The 21,809-nt window shown below is 43.3% G+C and overlaps 1 protein-coding gene across 10 annotated transcripts in view; it reads left to right on the forward strand.

Moving 5' to 3' along the window:
- Positions 1–21,809, forward strand: part of mapk10 (mitogen-activated protein kinase 10) — a 128,710-nt gene that overhangs the window by 98,745 nt on the left and 8,156 nt on the right. For 6 of the 10 annotated variants that reach the window (XM_024430831.2, XM_042326450.1, XM_042326451.1 and 3 more), the window contains 4 exons: positions 2,374–2,498; positions 3,802–3,828; positions 16,021–16,084; positions 18,591–18,668. In XM_024430831.2, coding sequence (XP_024286599.1) covers positions 2,374–2,498; positions 3,802–3,828; positions 16,021–16,084; positions 18,591–18,668 — 294 coding nt within the window. Of the gene's footprint in view, positions 1–2,373; positions 2,499–3,801; positions 3,829–16,020; positions 16,085–18,590; positions 18,699–21,809 lie in introns of all 10 variants that reach the window. The other 4 variants (XM_042326455.1, XM_042326456.1, XM_024430832.2 and 1 more) reach the window with 2 other exon arrangements.

Here is a 21,809-nt window from a genome sequence, read left to right on the forward strand (position 1 = left end):
TCCTGTCTCCTGCCTGCCGCCTCCTGTCTCCTGTCTCCTGCCTGCCGCCTCCTGTCTCCTGTCTCCTGTCTCCTGCCGCCTCCTGTCTCCTGTCTCCTGTCTCCTGCCTCCTGTCTCCTGTCTCCTGCCGCCTCCTGTCTCCTGTCTCCTGTCTCCTGTCTCCTGCCGCCTCCCGTCTCCTGCCTCCTGTCTTCTGTACCTCCTGCCTGCCGCCTCCTGTCTCCTGTCTCCTGTCTCCTGCCGCCTCCTGTCTCCTGTCTCCTGCCACCTCCTGCCTGCTATCTCCTGCCACCTCCTGCCTGCTGTCTCCTGTCTCCTGCCACCTCCTGCCTGCTACCTCCTGCCTACTGTCTCCTGCTGGCTAATGTGTCCTGTATGTTGCCCCCTGTCTCTTGTCTCCTGTCTCCCGCCTCCTGCGGCCTGCCTGCTACCTCCTAGCTCCTTCCTGCTGACTGCCTGATCCCTGCAGAAATCAGACTTAAGGAGAGGAGATGGGCTGCTAGAGGAATACACCCACTGAGTTAGAGCTGTGTTATAGCGGCTGTGTCAGATATACTAGAGGAATACACCCACTGAGTTAGAGAGGACATAGTGGTTACAGTCACAGCCAGAGACGGAAGGAAAGATGTAGTGTTAAAGTGACTGTGTTAGAGAGGGAGTGTGTTAGAGAGGGAGTGTGTTAGAGAGGGAGTGTGTTAGAGAGGGAGTGTGTTAGAGAGGGAGTGTGTTAGAGAGGGAGTGTGTTAGAGAGCGAGTGTGTTAGAGAGCGAGTGTGTTAGAGAGAAACTGCATTAGAGTGATTGACTACTGAGCTGAGCCGAGCCAAACCGACCAGAGATGTACTGGGCTAGCCTGGCTATGCATCCACCATAATTACTGGAACCGTGCTGGAAAGGACAATGTCAAAATAAAATATTTCAGCTGGAACAGTATATGCTTGGGGTCGGCATGATAGTGTGAAAAGTGTATGAGAGCACTGTTTACGTAGCTGTACTGGAGGCTAGGCAGGAGCCTGGGAAATCCTGTTAGGACTAAAGCTAGTGGAGCCGTGGTCTTTGGTTACACTGCATGCTGAGAGAGCTGCTATCCTAGAGATAAGGAGTGACTCAGAGGAGGGAGCGTCTGAGCCGCCATTTTGGAGATTGCTATGGCTGGCCTATAGCTGCTGGCATGGTGATGCAGCACAGTGTGGGGAATGGTGATGAGAGAAGGTACAGTGCAGATCGTCTGACTGCTGCTAATAGACTATTTATAGTGAGTCAGACTGTCAGGGCCGTACGAGGGGTGGAGGGAGGGATGAAGGGATGGGGGAAGGATGAAGGGATGGGGTGAGGGATGGAGGGAGGGAGGGATGGAAGGATGGATGGATGGTGGGAGGGATGGGATAGAGGGATGGGGAGGGATGAATGGAGGGGCTGTGGGAGGGATGGAGGGGCTGTGGGATGGTTGGATGGAAGGATGTGGCAGGGATGGGATGGATAGATGGAGGGGCTGTTGGAGGGATGGATGGAAGGATGGTGGGAGGGATAGATGGAGGGGTTGTGGGAGGGATGGAGGAGCTGTGGGAGAGATGGAGGGATGGATAGAAGGACGGTGTGAGGGATGGAGGGATTGGGGGTTGTGGTAGGGATTGTGGGGTTGTGGGAGGGATTGGGGGTTGTGGGAGGGATGGGGGAGCTGTGGGAGGGATGGAGGAGCTGTGGGAGGGATTGAGGGGCTGTGGGAGGGATGGGTAGAAGGATGGTGGGAGGGACAGAGGGATTGGGGGGTTGTGGGAGGGATTGGGGGGTTGTGGGAGGGATTGGGGGGTTGTGGGAGGGATTGTGGGTTAAGAGTTTGGTATTGTGGAACTGAACAGTTCATATTGGTACAAGAGCAGGAAGCACAGATGGATTCATCATGATCATGTTTTTTTATTTTGTGAATTTGCATCTAAAGAAATATTACATTTGTAATTTAAGGCTAATACAAAAAGTTGTAAGAGCATTGTAATTCATAACCTTGAGAAACAAGTAGGTTACTAGCAAGCTCTCTTTTCTCTTCTGACATGAGATTGAGTGTGTTGAACCATAATATTCCTTGAGTGTTAAGCCTTGACTGTGGTGCTATGGAAACAGAAGAGGGAAAAATCTTAAAGGAACAGTAAACTATTGTCTCACATGGAGACAATATGAGACAAAGTAGTGCACTACAGATGGGATAGAGTGCCGTTTTGGATGCACATAATGTTTGATAGACAGTGTTTTATTGCTGATTGAGTTTCTCCCTTCTCCTATTCTATCCATTTACTCTGACCCCACTCTCTCTGTCTCCTCTCTCCTTCCTTGACTCTGACGCTTCTCTCTCTCTCTCTGCTTCTCTCTGTCTCCACAGCCAGCCAGGCCAGAGACCTGTTGTGTAAGATGTTGATTATTGATCCAGCCAAGCGGATACAAGTGGACGAAGCTTTACAGCACCCCTACATCAACGTTTGGTACGACCCAGCCGAGGTGGAGGCGGTGAGTAGGAGGAGTCTGTAGCTAGAACTCACTGGCAGCCATATCAGTTAGTAGCCCTAGGTCAATCCTACAGCTTGGTACTTGTTTAGTTTGGTCTGTTTTCATCTGCCTTGTGTTTGTATTAGTGGTGTGTAGATATATTATTTTTTATGTTACATTCCCCTCTCATAATGGTTACTATAGGAACCATCCAGAGAAACATTTCTGTTGTTGTCTTTGTTGTTTAGTTTGTATCCCCTGCTTGCTCTTCATGGTTTGACCTTTTATGGCAATCCTTTTACCCACCACAGTCTGGCATTAGGTAGTCATGGAAACATGTACGCATGTTACTGACTATCATGGTACTGTAGAGACATAACAGTGGGCTCAACTGGTTGTTTTACCCATAGAAATATATACTATGGTTTTACCTGCTGGAATGTGCTTGATTCCTCAAATAGAGCACAGATACAAAACCCAGTCTCACTGCTCACTGCTTTGGGAGAATACAGTATAGTTCATTCTCATCCAAGGAGCTGTGTGATAAGGATAGTTAATACTGGATCATATAGCAGAGCAGGCATTTCTTGGTTATGTACTGAAGTATAGTCATTCCCTTTTAAAGACCTTCATCACTGTGGGATAATAGTGAGTTTGGGAAAAAGCCATTTGCAGCCTGTCTCTTACTTGATGAAGACTTTAGATGCATTTCACATCAAGTAGGCCTATCTGCCTATGCATAATGCAATACAGTGTGACATGGCCTTCTCTGAACCCAGTGAAGCAGACAGAACTGGGATGCTGAATGAAAAGTTAACCTCTCTGTTAGCCTGGAACCCAAACTGATACAATCTCTTCCCAATAGTGAAATGTAGTGTATTAGTATATTAGTTTGGATTTCAGCATACGACTCTATGTGAAAGAGGTGTACAAATATAGAGTATCAATGACTCTCAACAAGATCAATTAAGTAGATTTGAATCAAGTTTATTTTATTTTGTTATTTGCAATAAATCGTACACCTTCATTATAATATCTATGTTCGACAGTTGGAATATGCATTTTAAAGTATATTATTATATGATATTGTGTAATATGTACATTTAATTTGTAGCATGTCTCATTCTTTTGTGAAAACATACATTTTACTTAATCAAAACAAAAATGACCAAAAAGTGACATTTTACTGTTTTATGATGGGATATTCTATATTGTTGTATAGATGTGATATATAGATTATATTGGCCATCAATGGCATTACATTTTCCCTGAAACCAATGTACTGTTTTCTCCCCTCTTTATTGTTCATTTCATGCTGATGAAGGCCAGGGATCTCGTCCAAATATCTATGGTAAATAAAAAAATGACTTACACCAAGAGAAATATATCTCCTATACAGCATATACAGCAGTACAAACATGATATGACCACATATGGCTTTACGAAACTGTATTTGGGGGTAGGTAGTCAAAACCCCATCTTCAGAACTTTTTCACTGACCCAAAATTGAGAAATGTGTCATACATACTCTTAGAAATAAAGGTGCTACGTAGAACCATAAAGGGTTCTTTCGGCCGTCCCTGTAGGAGAATAACACGTTTGGTTCTAGGAGTGTACAGAATGGAGAGCATTACAAACATGATATGACCAAAATTGCACTATCCTAAGGAACCCTTATACTTCAGACAAAAAAAAGGTATATAATGTTGTCAATCAACAATGACAAGCCACCTGGGTCTGACAACTTGGATGGAAAATTACTGAGGATGATAGCAGACAATATTGCCGCTCCTATTTGCTATCACTTCAATCTAAGCCTACAGAAAAGTGTGTGCCCTGGAGTGAAGCCAAAGTCATTCCACTACACAAGAATAACAAAGCACCTTTTTACTGGCTCAAACAGCCGACCGATCAGCCTGTTACCAACCCTTAGTAAACTTTTTTGAAAAAATTGTGGTTGCAAGATACAATGCTATTTCAAAGTAAACAAAATCACAACAGGCTTTAGCATGCTTATAGGGAAGGGCACTCAACATGTACACGGCACTTACACAAATGACTGATGATTGGCTGAGAGAAATTGATAATAAGAAGATTGTGAAAGCTGTTTTGTTAGACTTCAGTGCAGCTTTTGACATTATCGACCGTAATCTGCTGCTGTAAAAACAAATGTGTTATGAATTTACATCCCCCGCTATATTGTGGATCGAGAATTACCTGTCTAACAGAACACCGAGGGTGTTCTTTAATGGAAGCCTCTCCAACAAAATCCAGGTAGAGTCAGGCATTCTCCAGGGTAGCTGGCAAGGCCCCTTACTTTTTTTCAATCTTTACTAATCACACTGCCACGGGCTTTGAGTAAAGCCAGCGTGTCTATGTATTCTGATGACTCAACACTATACATGTCGGCTACCACAGCAAGTGAAATCACTGCAAAACTTAAACAAAGATCTGCAGTCAGTTTTAGAATGGGTGGCAATAAATGAACTAGTCCTCAATATTTCAAAAACGAAAAGCATTATATTTGCAACAAATCATTCACTAAACCCTAAACCTCAACTAAATCTTGTAATGAATAATGTGGAAATTCAGCACGTTGAGGAGACTAAACTGCTTGGAGTAACCCTGCATTGTAAACGGTCGTGGTCATAACATATTGATGTAATGGTAGCTAAGATGGGGAGAAGTCTGTCTGTAATAAAGTTCTGCTCTGCTTTCTTGACATTGCTATCAACAGAACAAGTCCTACAGGCCCTAGTTTTGTCGCACCTGGACTACTGCCCTGTTATATGGTCAAGTGCCACAAAGAGAGACGTAGGCGAATTCCAGTTGGCCCAGAACAGAGCAGCACGGCCGGCCCTTAAATGTACACAGAGAACTAACATCAATGACATGCATGTCCATCTCTCCTGGCTCAAAGTAGTGGAGCGATTGATTGCATCAGTACTTGTCTTTGTGGGAGGTATTGACATGTTGAAAGCACTGAGCTATCTGTTTAAATGACTTGCACACAGCTTGGTGGTGTGCATACCCAACATACGCAACAAGACATGCCACTGTAACAGTTTAACTTTCGTCCGTCCCCTCGCCGGGCTCGAACTAGGGACCCTCTGCACACAAGACAACAGTCACCCACAAAGCATCGTTACCCATCGCGCCACAAAAGCCACGGCCCTTGCAGAGCAAGGGGAACCACTACTTCAAGGTCTCAGAGCGAGTGACGAGTGACGTCACCGATTGAAACGCTATTAGCGCGCACCACCACTAACTAGCTAGCCATTTCACATTGGCTACACCACCAGAGGTCTCTTCACAGTCCCTCAAGTCCAGAACAGAATATGGGAGGCGCACAGTACTACATAGAGCCATGACTACATGGAACTCTATTCCACAGTACTACATAGAGCCATGACTACATGGAACTCTATTCCACAGTACTACATAGAGCCATGACTACATGGAACTCTATTCCACAGTACTACATAGAGCCATGACTACATGGGACTCTATTCCACAGTACTACATAGAGCCATGACTACATGGAAATCTATTCCACATCAGGTAACTGATGGCAGCAGTAAAGTCAGATTAAAAATAAAAACAGATAAAACTACACCTTATGGAACAGATTGTGGGGAGACAGACACAAACACATATGTACACACACACACACCTAATAATCCCCAGTGTTCAATTGGCTCATTCATCCCCCTCCTCTCCCCTGTAACTATTCCCCAGGTCGTTGCTGCAAATGAGAACGTGTTCTCAGTCAATTTACCTGGTAAAATAACGGATAAATAAATAAATAAAATAAATAAACATGCTAACACGCAATCCACACACATGTACATTAATATTGTTATATTGCTGTATTATGTATTTTTGTATTGGAGATATGTTGTGGTAGATAGTGTGTAGTATTGTGTGATATACTGTTTTATTTTGTATGTAATTGCCTTAATCCTGTATGGACCCCAGGAAGTGTAGCAGCAGCTAATGGTGATCCTTAATAAACAGAAAAATACTGAATACTAACTCAGAGACTATGTGGCAGGATGTCTGTGTGCCGTGCATGTCTGTGTGGCAGGATGTCTGTGTGGCAGGATGTCTGTGTGGCTTTCTCCTCACTAACAGGAAGTAACATACCGTCTGGCTGCATCTATGAATACCGAAGCCATTTTTCACTGTAGAAGTGGTCATTATGTGTTGATGAAACTGCAAGAAAACCGTGCTGTAGCCTTCTGTACTTCTGTGCTATCTTATTGCAATCTTAAAATAAATGAAAAAACCTATAGATTTGATAAATTGGTTCGTAGTAACACTACCTAAATATCCTCTGTGTTATAGACATATGATAACATCTGGACAGTAGTCCTGTACAGTACACATGCAGCATGTACAGTACCTCGAGATTCGTCAGAACTTTTTCTCAGGCTCATCCTTTCGCTTTGATTGATACTCTGCTGAACAACTACCTACCGGTCTCGTGACAAATCCTTGGAAGCAGCCTGTAATGTTGTAGTCCAGTAGTGTACGCATTGACCTCTTAATTAGCCCACTTCCAAGGTCACATCATGAATGTGATTTATATGAAGTCTCGTCAAAAATATTCCTCATGTTTGACATTCTACCACCCTGGGGCTACTAGGTAGCCTAGTAGTTGGAGCGTTGGACTAGTAACCGAAAGGTTGCAAGTTCAAATCCCCAAGCTGAAGAGGTAAAAATCTGTCATTCTGCCACTGAACTAGGCAGTTAACCCACTTTTCCTAGGCCATCATTGAAAATAAAAATTTGTTCTTAACTGACTTGCCTAGTTAAATAAAGGTAAAAAATAAATAAATAAAATGTTTAAAAAATTCAGATAGGGATGGAGACGATAAAGTTGAGGGTAGTTGGAGGAGTACCAAGGAGATACAAATGATTGACAGGCATCAGTTGATGTCTGCAGCACTGGTAGGCTGCCATGCCTATAGTATGTTACATACAACAACACAGTCAGATGTCCTATACTATTATCCTGTCGTCTATACCTGTCATATACAGTGCATTTGTAAAGTATTCAGACCCTTTGACTTTTTCCACATTTTGTTACGTTACTGTCACGTCTACTCCTGCTCCTCCACTCCGGCGTTTGACGTTGCCGGTATACTAACCACCGGTCCTGGCATCCATCATTACGCGCACCTGGCATCCATCATTACGCGCACCTGGCACCAATCATTATGCTTCATCTTGAGGCACACCTGGACTCCATTACCTCACTTTTTCCCTCCCCTGGCATCACAATACCCCATTATGACAAAGCGAAAACAGGTTTTTAGACTTCTTTGCACGTTTATTAAAATTAAAAAACAGAAATACCTTATTTAGGTAAGCATTCAGACCCTTTGCTACGAGACTGGAAATTGAGCTCAGGTGCATCCTGTTTCCATTGCTCATCCTTGAGATGTTTCTACAACTTGGTTGGAGTCAACCTGTGGTAAATTCAATTGATTGGACAGTACACACCTGTCTGTATAAGGTCCTACAGTTGACAGTGCACATTGGAGCAAAAACCAAGTCATGAGGTTGAAGTAATTGTCCGTAGAGCTCCGAAACAGGATTGTGTCGAGGTACAGATATGGGGAAGGGTACCAAAAATGTTCTGCAGCATTGAAGGTCCCCAAGATCACAGTGGCCTCCATCATTCTTAAATGGAAGAAGTTTGGAACCACCAAGACTCTTCCTAGAACTGTCTGCCTGACCAAACTGAGCAATCGAGGGAGAAGTTCTTGGTCAGGGAGGTGACTCTGCCAGAGCTCCAGAGTTCCTCTGTGGAGATGGGAGAACCTCCCAGAAGGACAACCATCTCCGCAGCGCTCCACCAATCAGGCCTTTATGGTAGATTGGCCAAACGGAAGCCACTCCTCAGTAAAAGCCACATGAAAGTCCAATTGGAGTTTGCCAAAAGGCACCTAAAGGATTCTCAGACCATGAGAAACATGATTCTCTTGTCTGATTAAACTAATATTGAACTCTTTGGCCTGAATGCCAAGTGACACGCCTGGAGGAAACCTGGCACCATCCCTACGGTGAAGCATGGTGGTGGCAGCATCATGCTGGGGGGATGTTTTTCAGGAGCAGGGACTGGGAGACTAGTCAGGATCGAGGGAAAGATGAACAGAGGAAAGTACAGAGAGATCCTTGATGAAAATCTTCTCCAGAGTGCTCAGGACCTCAGACTGGGGTGAAGGTTCACCTTCCAACAGGACAATGAACCTAAGGACACAGCCAAGACAATGCAGGAGTGGCTTCGGGACAAGTCTCTGAATGTCCTTGAGTGGCCCAGCCAGAGCCCGGACTTGAACCAGATCGAACATCTCTGGAGACCTGGAAATAGCTGTGCAGCAACACTCCCCATCCAACCTGACAGAGCTTGAGAGGATCTGCAGAGAAGAATGGGAGAAACTCCCCAAATACAGGTGTGCCAAGCTTGTAGCATCATACCCAAGGAGACTCAAGGCTGTAATTGCTGCCAAAGTACTGCCAAGGGCCTTGAATACTTATGTAAATGTAATATTTCAGTTGTTTGTTGTTTTTTTGTTTTTTTTAATTGCAAAAATGTCTAAAAACCTGTTTTTGCTTTGTCATTATGGGATATTGTGTGTAGATTGATGAGTAAAAAAGAACTATTTAGTCAATTTCAGAATAAGGCTGTAATGTAACAAAATGTGTAAAAGGTCTAGGGGTCTGAATACTTTCCGAATGCACTGGACTATACTCCTGTCATCTATATCCGTCCTATACTATACTCCTGTCATCTATATCTGTCCTATACTATACTCCTGTCATCTATATCTGTCCTATACTATACTCCTGCCCTATACTATACTCCTGTCCTATACGATAGTCCTGTCCTATACTATACTCCTGCCCTATGCTATAGTCCTGCCCTATACTATACTCCTGTCCTATACTATACTCCTGTCATCTACATCCGTCCTATACTATACTCCTGCCCTATACTATACTGCTGCCCTATACTATACTCCTGCCCTATACTATACTCCTGGACTATACTATACTCCTGTCATCTATATCTGTCCTATACTATAACTCCTGCCCTATACTATACTCCTGCCCTATACTATACTCATGCCCTATACTATACTCCTGTCACCTATATCCGTCCTATACTATACTCCTGCCCTATACTATACTGCTGCCCTATACTATAGTCCTGTCCTATACTATACTCCTGTCATCTACACCCGTCCTATACTATACTCCTGCCCTATACTATACTCCTGCCCTATACTATACTCCTGTCCTATACTATACTCCTGTCATCTATATCCGTCCTATACTACACTCCTGTCATCTATATCTGTCCTATACTATACTCCTGTCATCTATATCTGTCCTATACTATACTCCTGCCCTATACTATACTCCTGTCCTATACGATAGTCCTGTCCTATACTATACTCCTGTCCTATACTATAGTCCTGTCCTATACTATACTCCTGCCCTATGCTATAGTCCTGCCCTATACTATACTCCTGTCCTATACTATACTCCTGTCATCTACATCCGTCCTATACTATACTCCTGCCCTATACTATACTGCTGCCCTATACTATACTCCTGCCCTATACTATACTCCTGTCATCTATATCTGTCCTATACTATACTCCTGCCCTATACTATACTCCTGCCCTATACTATACTCCTGCCCTATACTATAGTCCTGTCCTATACTATACTCCTGTCATCTATATCCGTCCTATACTATACTCCTGCCCTATACTATACTGCTGCCCTATACTATACTCCTGCCCTATACTATACTCCTGGCCTATACTATAGTCCTGTCCTATACTATACTCCTGCCCTATACTATACTCCTGCCCTATACTATACTCCTGTCCTATACTATAGTCCTGTCATCTATATCCGTCCTATACTACACTCCTGCCCTATACTATAGTCCTGTCCTATACTATACTCCTGCCATCTATATCCATCCTAAACTATACTCCTGCCCTATACTATACTCCTGTCATCTATATCCATCCTATACTATACTCCTGCCCTATACTATACTCCTGCCCTATACTATAGTCCTGTCCTATACTATACTCCTGTCCTATACTATACTCCTGTCATCTATATCCGTCCTATACTATACTCCTGTCCTATACTATACTCCTGTCCTTTGCTATACTCCTGCCCTATACTATACTCCTGTCCTATACTATACTCCTGCCCTGTACTATACTCCTGTCCTATACTATACTCCTGTCCTATACTATACTCCTGCCCTATACTATACTCCTGTCCTATACTATACTCCTGTCCTATACTATACTCCTGCCCTATACTATACTCCTGTCCTATACTATACTCCTGCCCTATGCTATACTCCTGTCCTATACTATACTCCTGTCCTATGCTATACTCCTGTCCTATGCTATACTCCTGTCCTATACTACATTCCTGTCCAATACTAGGCTATACTATACTCCTGGCCTATACTATAGTCCTGTCCTATACTATACTCCTGTCATCTACATCCGTCCTATACTATACTCCTGCCCTATACTATAGTCCTGTCCTACACTATACACCTGTCATCTACATCCGTCCTATAATATACTCCTGCCCTATACTATACTCCTGCCCTATACTATAGTCCTGTCCTATACTATACTCCTGTCCTATACTATACTCCTGTCGTCTATATCCGTCCTATACTATACTCCTGTCCTATACTATACTCCTGTCCTATACTATACTCCTGCCCTATACTATAGTCCTGTCCTATACTATACTCCTGTCATCTACATCCGTCCTATACTATACTCCTGCCCTATGCTATAGTCCTGTCCTATACTGTAGTCCTGCCCTATACTATACTCCTGTCATCTATATCCATCCTATACTATACTCCTGCTCGATGCTATAGTCCTGTCATCTATATCCGTCCAATACTAGGCTATGAGGGGTGGCAAGTCCTCTTATGGCTGTGCTGGGTGGAGGTTATAACAGAACATGGTCCAACCCGGACAGGAAGACCACGTCAGTGGCTCAACCCACTCAAGTGACGCACCCCTCCTAGGGATGGCATGGAAGAGCAGCATAAGCCAGTGACTCAGCCCCTGTAATAGGGTTTGAGGCAGAGAGTCCCAGTGGAGAGAGGGGAAAAAGCCAGGCAGAGACAGCAAGGGCGGTTCATTGCTACAGTGCCTTTCCGTTTACCTTCACACTCTTGGGTCAGACTACACTCCATCATAGGACCTACTGAAGAGATGAGTCTTCAATAAGGACTTAAAGGTTGAGACCGAGTCTGAGTCTCTCACATGGATAGGCAGACCATTCCATAAAAATGGAGCTCTATAGGAGAAAACCGTGCCTCCAGCTGTTTACTTTGAAATTCTAGGGACAATTAGGAGACCTGCGTCTTGTGACCATAGTGTACATGTAGGTATGTACGACAGAACCAAATCAGAAAGATAGGTAGGAGCAAGCCCATGTAATGCTTTGTAGGTTAGTAGATAAACCTTGAAATCAGCCCTTGTCTTAACAGGATGCCAGTGTAGAGAGGCTAGCACTGGAGTAATATGATCAAACATTTTGGTTCTAGTCAAGATTCTATCAGCCATGTTTAGCACTAACTGAAGTTTATTTATTGCTTCATCCAGGTAACCAGAAAGTAGAACATTGCAGTTGTCTGACCTAGAAGTGACAAAGGCATGGATTAATTATTTCTGCATCATTTTTGGACAGAAAATATCTGATTTTTGAAATGTTACGTAGATGCAAAAAAGCTGTTCTTGAAACAGTCTTGATATGTTTGTCAAAAGAGAGATCAGGTTCCAGAGTAACGCAGAGGTCCTTCACAGTTTTATTTGAGACGACTGTACAACCATCAAGATGAATTGTTAGATTCAACAGAAGATCTCTTTGTTTCTTGGGACCTACAACTAGCATCTCTGTTTTGTCCGAGTTTAAAAGTAGAAAGTTTGCAGCCATCCACTTCCTTATGTCTGAAACACAGGCTTCCAGCGAGGGCAATTTTGGGGCTTCACCATGTTTCATCGAAATATACAGCTGTGTGTCGCATAGCAGTGAAAGTTAACATTATGTTTCCAAATGACATCACCAAGAGGTAAAATATATAGTGAAAACAATAGTGGTCCTAAAACGGAGCCTTGAGGAACACAAAAATGTACAGTTGATTTGTCAGAGGACAAACCATCCACAGAGACAAACTGCACAGGAAGCAGCTCTTTCAGTAGTTTAGTTGGAATAGGTTCCAGTATGCAGCTTAAAGTTTTAGAGGCAATGATTATTTTCATCAATGTGTCAAGACATATAGGATTAAAAAACTTGAGTGATCCTAGGTCCTGGCAGAGTTGTGCAGACTCAGGACAACTGAGCTTTGGAGGAATACGCAGATTTAAAGAGGAGTCCGTCATTTGCTTTCTAATGATCATGATCTTTTCCTCAAAGAAGTTCATGAATTTATAAGTGAAAGCCATGCTCTCTTGGGGAATGCTGCTTTTTAGTTAGCTTTGCAACAGTATCAAAAATACATTTGGGATTGTTCTTATTTTCCCCAATTAAGTTGGAAAAATAGGATGATTGAACAGCAGTGAAGGCTCTTCGATACTGCACGGTACTGTCTTTCCAAGCTAGTCGGAAGACTTCCAGTTTGGTGTAGCTCCATTTACTGCGTTCCAATTTTCTGGAAGCTTGCTTCAGAGCTCGGGTATTTTCTGTATACCGGGGAGCTAGTTTCTTATGATAAATGTTTTTTTGTTTTTAGGGGTGCGACTGCATCTAGGGTATTGTGCAAGGTTAAATTGAGTTCCTCAGTTAGGTGGTTAACTGATTCTTGGGTAGGTGGAGGGAGTCTGGAAGGGCATTTAGGAATCTTTGGGTTGTCCGAGAATTTATAGCACGGTTTTTGATGATCCTTGGTTGGGGTCTGAGCAGATTATTTGTTGGGATTGCAAACGTAATAAAATGGTGGTCCGATAGTCCAGGATTATGAGGAAAAACATTAAGATCCACAACATTTATTCCACGGGACAAAACTAGGTCCAGAGGATGACTGTGGCAGTGAGTAGGTCCGGAGACATGTTGGACAAAACCCACTGAGTTGGTGATGGCTCCAAAAGCCCTTTGGAGTGGGTCTGTGGGTCTGTGGACTTTTCCATGTGAATATTAAAATCACCAAAAATTAGAATATTATCTGCCATGACTACAAGGTCCGATAGGAATTCAGGGAACTCAGTGAGGAACGCTGTGTATGGCCCAGGAGGCCTGTAAACAGTAGCTATAAAAAGTGATTGAGTAGGCTGCATAGATTTCATGACTAGAATCTCCTGTCCTATGCTATCTTATGGCCTATACTCATGGCCTATACCCCTGTCCTATACTATTCTCCTGTTCTATGCTATACTCCTGTTCTATGCTATATTCTCCTGTCCTATGCTATACTCCTGTCCTATACCCCAGACAAACACACCTGATTCAACTTGTCAACTAATCATCAGGCCCTCAATGAGTTGAATCCGGTGTTGTTTGTCTGGGGCTACAACGACAATGTGTTCTGTTGGAGTTGAGACCACTGGTATAGAGGGTATATCACTGATCTGTATTCTAGCTGCTGATTTGCTGAACTCATATTTAAGGTCTCACGAGTGGAACAGCGGTCTAAAGGCACTGCATCTCAGTGCTAGAGGCGTCACTACAGACCCTGGTTTGACCCCGGGCTGTATCACAAACGGCGCTGATTGGGATTCCCATAGGGCAGCGCACAATTGGCCCAGGGGCGTCCGGATTAGGGGAGGGTTTGGCCGGGGTAGGCCATCATTGTAAATAAGAATTTGTTCTTAAACCTCTCTGCTCTGGGATATGTGGGACGGTAGCGTCCCATCTCGCCAACAGCCAGTGAAATTGCAGGGCGCCAAATTCAAAACAACAGAAATCCAATTTTAAAGATAAACTTGTTGTAAATCCAGCCACAGTATCCCATTTCAATAAGGCTTGACGACGAAAGCACACCAAACGATTATGTTAGGTCAGCACCTCGTCACATAAAAACACAGCCATTTTTCCAGCCAAAGAGAGGAGTCACAAAAAGCAGAAATAGAGATAAAATGAATCACTAACCTTTGATGATCTTCATCAGATGACACTCATAGGACTTCATGTTACACAATACATGTATGTTTTGTTCGATAAAGTTCATATCTATATCAAAGAATCTGAGTTTACATTGGCGCGTTATGTTCAGTAGTTCCAAAACATCCGGTGATTTTGCAGAGAGCCACATCAATTTACAGAAATGCTCATAATAAACATTGCTAAAAGATACAAGTGTTATACATGGATGTTTAGATCCACTTCTCCTTAATGCAACCGCTGTGTCAGATTTCAAAAAAGCTTTACGGAAAAAGCACACCATGCAATAATATGAGTACAGCGCACAGACACAAAAACAAGCCATACAGATATCCACAATGTTGTGGAGTCAACAGAAGTCAGAAATAGCATTATAAATATTCACTTTTGATGATCTTCATGGCACTCCCAGGAATCCCAGTTCCACAATACATTTTTGTTTTGTTCGATAAAGTCCATCATTTATGTCCAAATACCTCCTTTTTGTTCGCGCGTTTAGGTCCAGACGAAAAGTTTAAAAGTTCCGTTACAGTCCGTAGAAACATGTCAAACGATGTATAGAATCAATCTTTAGGATGTTTTTAATATAAATCTTCAATAGTGTTCCAACCGGAGAATTCCTTTGTCTTCAGAAATGCAATGAAACGCAGACCGCTCTCACGTGTGTGATCAACTCGTGCGTGATCAGCTTATGCCACTCTGGCAGAGCCCTGACTCAATCAGCTCTCATTCTCCCCTCCTTCAGTGTAGGAGCCTCAAACAAGGTTCTAAAGACTGTTGACATCTAGTGGAAGCCTTAGGAAGTGCAATATGACCCCATGGACACTGTATATTTGATAGGTAATGACTTGAAAAACTAGAAACCTCAGATTTCCCACTTCCTGGTTGGATTTTGTCTCAGGTTTTTGCCTGCCATATGAGTTCTGTTATACTCTCAGACATCATTCAAACCGTTCTAGAAACTTCAGAGTGTTTTCTATCCAAATCTACTAATTCTATGCATATTCTAGCTTTTATGGCTGAGTAGCAGGCAGTTTACTCTGGGCAGCTTTTTGTCCAAGCTACTCAATACTGCCCCCAGTCCCAAAGAAGTGAACTGACTTGCCTAGTTAAATAAAGGTTAAAATATGAATAAAACATATTTCTGTGTGTCTGTGTGTACCACTACATATTTAGTAAATATGGCTAGTGTTGCGTATGTTTAGAGCTTGTGCCATTTAATGTAGAAGTAGAAACTTCAAAGTGTTTTTCAGATATGATTTAAATGTTTTCATGATACTGGCAGTGCTTAGGTGTCACTCATCTCTTAGGCGTAGCTAAAACCGGCTTCAGCAGGCACAATCAGTCATCCTTGTGTGTCTCCCTCCAGCCGCCTCCTGCTATCTACGACAAGCAGCTGGATGAGAGAGAACACTCCATCGATGAATGGAAAGGTAAACATATCACATCTTGAGAGTATATACAGTTGAATTCGGAAGTTTACATACACCGAGGTTGGAGTCATTAAAACTCGTTTTTCAACCACTCCACAAATTTCTTGTTAACAAACTATAGTTTTGGCAAGTCTGTTAGTACATCTACTTTGTGCATGACACAAGTAATTTTTCCAACAATTGTTTACAGACAGATTATTTCACTTATAATTCACTTTATCACAGTTCCAGTGGGTCAGAAGTTTACATACACTAAGTTGACTGTGCCTTTAAAAAGCTTGGAAAATTCCAGAAAATGATGTCATGGCTTTAGAAGCTTCCAGTAGGCTAATTGACATAATTTGAGTCAATTGGAGGTGTACCTGTGGATGCCTACCTTCAAACAGTGCTTCTTTGCCTGACATCATGGGAAAATTAAAAGAAATCAGAAAAAAGAAATCAGAAAAACAATTGTAGACCTCCACAAGTCTGGTTCATCCTTGGGAGCCATTTCCAAACGCCTGAAGGTACCACGTTCATCTGTACAAACAATGGTACAAACAAAAACACCATGGGGCCACGCAGCTGTCATACCGCTCAGAAAGGAGAGGTGTTCTGTCTCCTAGAGATGAACTTACTTTGGTGCGAAAAGTGCAAATCAATCCCAGAACAACAACAAAGGACCCTGTGAAGATGCTGGAAGAAACAGGTACAAAAGTATCTATATCCACAGTAAAACGAGTCCTATATCATCATAACCTGAAAGGCTGCTCAGCAAGGAAGAAGCCACTGCTCCAAACCACCATAAAAAAGCCAGACTACAGTTTGCAACTGCACATGGGGACAAAGATCGTACTTTTTTGAGAAATGTCTTCTGGTCTGATGAAACAAAAATAGAATTGTTTGGCCCTAATGTCCATCGTTATGTTTGGAGTAAAAGGGGGAGGCTTGCAAGCCGAAGAACAGCATCCCAACTGTGAACCACGGGGCTGGCAGCATCATGTTGTGGGGGTGCTTTGCTGCAGGAGGAACTGGTGCACTTCACAAAATAGATGGCATCATGAGGCAGGAAAATTATGTGGATATATTGAAGCAACATCTTAAGACATCAGTCATTTGTGACCAAGTTAAAGTATGGTTATATCTTGGGTCTTCCAGGGCCTCCCGGGTGACGCAGTGGTTTAAGGCACTGCATCGCAGTGCTAGCTGTGCCAGCAGAGACCCTGGGTTCGTGCCCAGGCTCTGTCGCAGCCGGCCGCGACCGGGAGGTCCATGGGACGAAGCACAATTGGCCTAGCCTCGTCCGGGTTAGGGAGGGCTTGGCCGGTAGGGATATCCTTGTCTCATCTCGCACTAGTGACTCCTGTGGCAGGCACAGTGCACGCTGACCAGGTCGCTAGGGGAACGGTGTTTCCCCCGACACATTGGTGCGGCTGGCTTCCGGGTTGGATGCACGTTGTGTTAAGAAGCAGAGTGACTTGGTTGGGTTGTGTTTCGGAGGGCGCATGACTCTCAACCTTAGTCTCTCCCAAGCCCGTACGGGAGTTGCAGCGATGAGACAAGATAGTAACTACTAAAAACAATTGGATACTACGAAATTGGGGCGAAAAAATGGGGTAAAATTTAAAAACAAAATTAAAATATAAAAAATCTTGGGTCTTCCAAATGGACAATGACCCCAAGCATACTTCCAAAGTTGTGGCAAAATGGCTTAAGGACAACAAAGTCAAGGTATTGGAGTGGCCATCACAAAGACCTGACCTTAAATCCTTTATAAAATTTGTGGGCAGAACTGAAAATGCTTGTGCGAGCAAGGAGGCCTACAAGCCTGACTCAGTTACACCAGCTCTGTTAGAAGGAATGGGCCAAAATTCACCCCACTTATTATGGGAAGCTTGTGGAAGGCTAATCGTTTGACCCAGATATACAATTTAAAGGCAATGCTACCAAATACTAATTGAGTGTATGTAAACTTCTGACCAACTGGAAATGTGATGAAAGAAATAAAAGCTGAAATAAATCATTCTCTCTACTATTATTCTGACATTTCACATTGTTAAAATAAAGTGGTGATCCTAACTGACCTACGACAGGGAATTTTTACTACAGTAGGATTAGATGTCAGGAATTGTGAAAAACTTAGTTTAAATGTATTTGGCTGAGGTGGATATAAACTCCCAACTTCAACTGTAGGTATGTTGTAATTATATTGCTAAGGAGGCCTCTATCTGAGGAGTATATTGGCTGCGTTTACACAGGCAGCCCAATTCTAATCTTTTTTTCCACTGATTGGTCTTTTGAAGCTGGCCAACAATACAGTCTACTCATTCATTTTCTATTTGAGTTTGTATAATAACTTTTCCAGTTTATTTGTTGCCATGGTAATTAGACTCATAGAATGGACTAGTAGAGCAGAGGACAATAGATTTCTCTGCTGCTATTTGAAAGATTTTTTTTTTCTCCACAATTTTTCCTCCCTCGCTCTCTCGCTCTCTCTCTATCTCTCTCTCTCAATCTCACTTTCCAGAACTAATCTACAAAGAGGTGATGAACTTTGAGGAGAGGACGAGGAACGGGGTGGTGAAGGGACAACCCTCTACCTCAGGTACTCTCAGTGCATAACCTAGTCCCCTCTGTAAGTTGAATTATAAATATAATCACTCACTGGACATTTCTTTGTAACAGAGAAATTCATCCGTACGTTGACCACCATTCGTCTTTGTCTCTCGTCTTGTTTTTCCGAGACATGTAGTGTATGATTTGTACATGAGTAATTATATCTGTATGTAAAAGTATCGGTTTAAACTGTAGATTTGGTATTTTTTGACCAACCATATGTGTTTTGTGTATGTACAATGATAAATCTGTATTTGAATGGTATTAATGTACGCATTTAGGAAAAGTAATATCTGTAAGTGATTCATGTGCATTGATTAAAAAGGTTGCTGTCCCCCTACTCTATGGAAAAGGTAATATAGGCTATATACACTGCTCAAAAAAATAAAGGGAACACTTAAACAACACAATGTAACTCCAAGTCAATCACACTTCTGTGAAATCAAAATGTCCACTTAGGAAGCAACACTGATTGACAATAAATTTCACATGCTGTTGTGCAAATGGAATAGACAACAGCTGGAAATTATAGGCAATTAGCAAGACACCCCCAATAAAGGAATGGTTCTGCAGGTGGTGACCACAGACCACTTCTCAGTTCCTATGCTTCCTGGCTGATGTTTTGGTCACTTTTGAATGCTGGCGGTGCTTTCACTCTAGTGGTAGCATGAGACGGAGTCTACAACCAACACAAGTGGCTCAGGTAGTGCAGCTCATCCAGGATGGGACATCAATGCGAGCTGTGGCAAGAAGGTTTGCAGTGTCTGTCAGCGTAGTGTCCAGAGCATGGAGGCGCTACCAGGAGACAGGCCAGTACATCAGGAGACGTGGAGGAGGCCGTAGGAGGGCACCAACCCAGCAGCAGGACCTCTACCTCCGCCTTTGTGCAAGGAGGAGCAGGAGGAGCACTGCCAGAGCCCTGCAAAATGACCACCAGCAGGCCACAAATGTGCATGTGTCTGATCAAACGGTCAGAAACAGACTCCATGAGGGTGGTATGAGGGCCCGACGTCCACAGGTGGGGGTTGTGCTTACAGCCCAACACCGTGCAGGACGTTTGGCATTTGCCAGAGAACACCAAGATTGGCAAATTCGCCACTGGCGCCCTGTGCTCTTCACAGATGAAAGCAGGTTCACACTGAGCACATGTGACAGACGTGACAGAGTCTGGAGACGCCGTGGAGAACGTTCTGCTGCCTGCAACATCCTCCAGCATGACCGGTTTGGCGGTGGGTCAGTCATGGTGTGGGGTGGATATTTATTTGGGGGCCGCACAGCCCTCCATGTGCTCGCCAGAGGTAGCCTGACTGCCATTAGGTACCCGAGATGAGATCCTCAGACCCCTTGTGAGACCATATGCTGGTGCGGTTGGCCCTGGGTTCCTCCTAATGCAAGACAATGCTAGACCTCATGTGGCTGGAGTGTGTCAGCAGTTCCTGCAAGAGGAAGACATTGATGCTATGGACTGGCCTGCCCGTTCCCCAGACCTGAATCCAATTGAGCACATCTGGGACATCATGTCTCGCTCCATCCACCAACGCCACGTTGAACCACAGACTGTCCAGGAGTTGGCGGATGCTTTAGTCCAGGAGATCCCTCAGGAAACCATCCGCCACCTCATCAGGAGCATGCCCAGGCGTTGTAGGGATGTCATACAGGCATGTGGAGGCCACACACACTACTGAGCCTCATTTTGACTTGTTTTAAGGACATTACATCAAAGTTGGATCAGCCTGTAGATCAGCCTGTGGTTTTCCACTTTAATTTTGAGTGTGACTCCAAATCCAGACTTCCATGGGTTGATAAATTTGATTTCCATTGATAATTTTTGTGTGATTTTGTTGTCAGCACATTCAACTATGTAAAGAAAAAAGTATTTAATAAGAATATTTCATTCATTCAGATCTAGGATGTTTATTTTAGTGTTCCCTTTATTTTGTTGAGCAGTGTATATATATATATATATATATATATATATATATATATATATATATATATATATATACACACTGATTGTCCAAAATATTACTAACACATTTCTATTATTGGGTGTCACCCCCAAAAAACCTTTTCTCTCAGAACAGCCTCAATTCGTCGGGGCATGGACTCTACAAGGTGTCCAAAGTGTTCCACAGGGATGTTGGCCCATGTTGACTCTACAAGGTGTCCAAACTGTTCCACAGGGATGTTGGCCCATGTTGACTCTACAAGGTGTCCAAAGTGTTCCACAGGGATGTTGGCCCATGTTGACTCTACAAGGTGTCCAAAGTGTTCCACAGGGATGTTGGCCCATGTTGACTCTACAAGGTGTCCAAGGGAGTGGCCCATGTTGACTCTACAAGGGATGTTGGCCCATGTTGACTCTACAAGGTGTCCAAAGTGTTCCACAGGGATGTTGGCCCATGTTGACTCCAATGCTAACAACAGTTTCCAACAGTGTCAAGTTGGCTTGATGTCCTTTGGGGGGGTGGACCATTCTTGATACGCATGGAAAACTGTTGAGTGTGGAAAAACCCAGCAGCTTTGCAGTTCTCCCACAAACCGGTGCATCTGGCACCTACTACCATTACCCCGTTCAAAGGCACTTACATCTTTTGTCTTGCCCTTTCACCCTCTGAATGGCACACATACAATCCATGTCTCAAGGCTTAAAAATCCTTTTTCAACCTGTCTCCTCCCCTTCATCTACGCTGATTGAAGTGGATTTAACAGGTGACATCAATAAGGGATCATAGTTTGCACCTGGTCAATCTATATCATGGAAAGAGCAGGTGTTCTTAATGTTTTGTACACTCAGTGTTTATTTATTACTTATGAAGTTTCACATCTGTACTGTAACATATCATGAATTAAAGCTGGGGTCTTTGGTCCTTGCTCTTCCAGAGAAACACTAGAATTTCTCTCGTTCTGAGATGTCTTATTTGATAAATATTTTCAGCCCTATAAATATGTTCTGTAAAATGGGTAGTGTAAATTCCCTTGAATGGCCACTTGAGGGCGGTGATGAGTCATGCTGGCACAGAAATGGTAACATTATGGCGTCAGTCCAGTCTAGTGCTGCTGAGAGGAAAACAACTTGCCTCGGTCGTTCTCCTCGGCTGTTTTTGGCAGAGAGCGTTTTTATACTGTA

Source organism: Oncorhynchus tshawytscha, linkage group LG09 (assembly GCF_018296145.1).
Source record: "Oncorhynchus tshawytscha isolate Ot180627B linkage group LG09, Otsh_v2.0, whole genome shotgun sequence".
Classification (NCBI taxonomy): Eukaryota; Metazoa; Chordata; class Actinopteri; order Salmoniformes; family Salmonidae; genus Oncorhynchus; species Oncorhynchus tshawytscha.